Consider the following 4,464-nt stretch of genomic DNA (forward strand, 5'->3'; position numbering starts at 1 on the left):
GGAAATGAGATTCTACGGTTTTTGAAGAAGAAGAGAGAAAAAGAAAGAATAGAGAAGAAGGGGCGCGACTTCTGTATGATTTAGGGTTTTCAAGGACGCGCACTTTGAATCCGCGTGTTCACCGGTCAACAAGGTCAATACGCTGTTAAAAACGGCGCTTTTGAGTTTTCCTATGATACGCGGTTAGAAACGGCGTGCCGCGGAGGTTTAAAATGCGTATCAACTAGGAATCTCGGATTCTCATTGCGCCCGGACGTCTGGGCGTTGTATTTTGTTGACGTGGATCCAAGAAATAGCTCGAATCTTGGACCACGATTAGACCCAGCCTAAGTACCGGATTTGGGTGAAGCTAGACTTTCCACATAATCTATTGAATCAAGAAAAATTTGACCACACCTGGGTTTTCTACCCCTCGGATGCCCTGCGTCATATATAAATACCTTACAGCCATTCCTTAGGAGAATTTGACCACACCTGAAAGACGGCATAAGCTTCAAAGCATCATAGTCAGTTGTGATTAGGTCACGGTCGAATGTACAACAGTTAGTCCATGATTTTTGAACTCCGTAGTCTTGCATTACCCAAACATTAAAAGAAACCTCAGAAACCGTCACAAGTACACAAAGGCACCCTTCCAAAACTCCTATGGTCACCGACAAATACTTCTCTAAGAGATCTTTTGGAAGTTCCAATTCCTTGAATTTCTTGTTGCTGAAATTAAAAAAGACTATTGAATTCGACGGGTTCTCCGTACGCGTTTGGCCTAACCAATGAAAGACCCTATTAACGAGAGTCCCAGTTTGTAGCTTATCAGGAAACGCATAACGCATGGATTCAGTAATACGTTCCCATGCTTTCGATCCTAACTTATAAACGTGGAACCCAGGACCATAATTTTTTAGCATCATTAACTTGTACTCACCCGCCTTGGAATCATAACCAAAAGCACTAATATTGATGGGAGTTGCATATCGTGATTCCAATGCTAAGCTCTTGTACTCTTTAGTTAATGGGTTACAAATACAAATGGAATTCCCATCTTTACTATCAAGACACATGCAAACTAGACCATTACATGAACATAAGAATCCAAGATTCTGAATACAACTGGACGGGTAATCTGCCATTTCAACGGTTTCACTTCCACTTCCACTTCCAGGCACTGACCATATTGAATCATAACTTATAGATCTGATTGCCCAACATCGTTTTCTCTCATCACAGCTACTGAATATGAGATTATAGTTTTTTGTTTGTGTAATAATATCAAGGTGCATCTTAACAAAATTAGGGTTAGAAATAATTTGAAACCAATATTTGTAAACACACATCTAAGTAACCATTTCCTTGGTAGCCTTAAGAGGATCTCATGATACAGATCTTCAGGAACGCTTGACATTGCTTCTCCTCCTCCTTGCTGAGCTTATGAATTCTTATCGACCCGAAGAGAACTTCCAATCACTTCACTACAGGTATAAATATTTATAAGGTCTAACGCGGCGGTGCGAGTGTTTGGATGGTGTAATTATACGGGTTACGGGTCCATTATTATCATGCAGGTTACGATTCAGTTAAACGGTCTAATACTGTTAGTTTGTTTAGTCTGTGCTGATACTTTTTGCTTTTGCTCCTGTATTTGCATAGGATGGTTTTAGGCTTTTAGTTAAGGATTGTCTTGTGTGATTACTAACACTAGTTGGCTGACGGATATGCACCATCATGAATTTACCGAAACTATCATGTTCGTTGGTATTGGAGTATACCCACAAGGAAACTAGGATGTTTATTGTCCAGTAAAAAACCCGAATAGACCCAGCAACAGTAATTCATCTTATTGTGTAGCTAACAATATTTAGAGTGGACTAAAGAGAAGAGAATCAGTTGATCATCAGAAATTAGTGAACTAAAGAGAGAAGAAGAAGCTAGAAAGTAGAATCCTATTCTTTGTTTGGCTCAATAGATGCTTTGCTTTTGTTTGGAATACTGAGTTATACGTAAACTAATTGTAATGTGCTTGTTGCTCGAATTGTCCGAACTAGGTTTACCGTTTATTCTCTTTGCACTTGAGAGTCTTGAGTGGTTATGACCCTGTTGTCTAAACCTAAAACCAAATTGTGAGGATAAGAAGAAGCTCCATAGTGACGTAACAGTTAACAGTGATTTATGTCACAACATGAACTCAAGATTACATAAGTTGTGAGGATTTAAAAAATCAGTATTCTTCAAACTCAAACTTACATCTTTTAGAGGCTCTAGGGAAACTTAGTAACACTGATTTAAGTTCTTCTTTGATCCCATCAGCTTTCTTAAGACTTAGGCTAACCGTTCTTAAAGATTTTGCATTCTTCAAAATTAGTTTCACCCATCTCATCGGCCTGGTGTCCCTACTGGATCCATGAAAGGTAGCCCACTCTAGACGTTGAAACATGCATCCAGCAGTCAACATACGACGATTAGGCCAACTGAATGCTTTTTCTATATCATCGGCAATGCAGCCCTGAGTTAAGATTAAAAATCAGAGAAACGGACAAACATGAAAAAGAGTAAATTGTCAAACGGCATAAATATTGAGAATTAAAAGTTTTGTGCGCTTGCCTCTTCGAATGTGAGCAACCTCAAGTTAGGTACTGCCTTGAGCAATGGAAATAGTGATTTATCAGTGATGGTTTTTCCTTGTTTCAGGATCAGTTCGTACAGACCTTGAAACGTAGGCAGGATGTTTACAAAGTCATCTACGATGGAGAAAGTCTACTCATCACAGGGAAATAACAGCAAGCACATATATCAGTTTTGGATTGACCATATGTACAATTCATAAGAATATGAATAGTGCAGAAGAATGGAGATTACCTGTAGGGCTTCCGCATATATTTCTAGACGTCGTACATTTGAAAGCGTTCGAATGAACTTGCTTACAGCCGCACCATAACCTATCTTTTTCTCCATTGGTAGACGATATTTACAAATTAGGAATACTCTTGCGTATTTTAGTTTTTGAAAGCTGGAAAAAAATATTTCCTTGGGCACACAACCACAATAGGCAATTGACACTAGATTTGGTGCATGAATGTTGAGAGCACAATGTTGTAAGCCATCATTATCGATCTGTCGTTATCAATTTCTAACAGTTTCAGTGTAGGAGTTGAGATACTGAAATTCCTCACATCAGACCAAGTGCATTCTTGCATAATCAATTTTTTAAGGACAGGGCAATTAGAAAAGTGTTGCTCATTCCAGCCATCATCTTCAGTAAATTGGATATAACGAACTGTAAGGCTCTTGAGTTTTGGAAAACAGAAACTTTTAGGAAGATGGGTAGTTTTGTTTACATTTACCTCCAATATAGAGACCGACTTCTTTGACATTACGCTTTGTTAGATTAGAGATCCATGAATGAACCCTAGATGCACTCATGTGTCCATTCGTCTTGAGATGGAACTTCTGAATATTTGATGATGTGTCATGAAGAAGCAATGTTCTATCCAGAAATTCCATGAACTTATTGGTTTCGGACAATGATGGCGGTTCCAGACGAGACCCGAAGGAAAGTGTTGGGATAGAGGTCCATATGTCATTCCATCTTTTAGATAGTATACAAGTACGAGCAACAGGCTTGATATCAAGGAATGAGAGGATATGATGAAGAATTGGGTCAGGTAATTCGCTAATCCTATCGTCTGCCTCACCAATGTTATGTAATAACTTCTGTTTTTTCAAATCCATGAGATTTCAGTTTCTGTATACCAAAAACAAATAGAACGGATATCACAACGAATATATCTTAGTGTTGTTGTTGAATCTACCAGTTCATGTCAAACAAAGAAGCACAAATACAAGGAACTAAAAGTGAATTAGATGATTACCTCAACTATGCCAATCCCTGTTTTCTATGGTTTCTCAAGCTCAACGGTATGCTTTGGTTTCTCGATCTCAACTTGAGAAATTATACCGAAAACGGAAAATGGGTCATTTGTCCAAATATTTTTAAATCACGGTTCAAATGGACGAGTAAAAAATAGTTTGGGTGAAATGGCAAAAAAAAAAAAATAGTAAGGATGAATCTGGTTTCATCCTAGCTTAAATTTAAAAAATAGCAAGGATGAAACTGGATACATCCTGTGTAAATTAAAAATAAGAAAAAATATTTGAAAATGGGCACGATGAAACTGGTTACATCCTGCCTATTTTTACATTTTTGCCCATTTAAACAGTATCAAAATCTAACTGTCCATTTCACCTAGCAATTATTGATTTTGGTCTTTTTAACCAATTTTGTGTACCGAAAAAGGATTTACTTATTGTCTGCAGAACCAATTTTGCTTTTTTATTGATAGAGGAAACCGAAATTAAAAGGAAACAATTCCATATTTAAGTCTTTTACAACTAAACTAGGTCTCATCGAAGCCCGCGACGGTATTATCATGTTTGAATGGTGTTGAGCAAACAAAAACAAAGTGGCCACGA

The 4,464-nt window shown here is 37.8% G+C and overlaps 1 protein-coding gene across 1 annotated transcript; it reads right to left on the bottom strand.

Annotated features, from left to right (window-relative positions):
- Window positions 1-3,050: 3,050 nt before the first annotated feature.
- Window positions 3,051-3,723, bottom strand: LOC113316783 (putative F-box/LRR-repeat protein At4g13960). Its single transcript, XM_026564931.1, has 2 exons — window positions 3,336-3,723; window positions 3,051-3,244 (listed from the first exon to the last, which is right to left on the bottom strand). Exons 1-2 carry the CDS (start codon window positions 3,721-3,723, stop codon window positions 3,051-3,053), a joined length of 582 nt encoding a protein of 193 aa, XP_026420716.1.
- Window positions 3,724-4,464: the final 741 nt, after the last annotated feature.

Source organism: Papaver somniferum, chromosome 10 (genome assembly GCF_003573695.1).
Source record: "Papaver somniferum cultivar HN1 chromosome 10, ASM357369v1, whole genome shotgun sequence".
Classification (NCBI taxonomy): domain Eukaryota; kingdom Viridiplantae; phylum Streptophyta; class Magnoliopsida; order Ranunculales; family Papaveraceae; genus Papaver; species Papaver somniferum.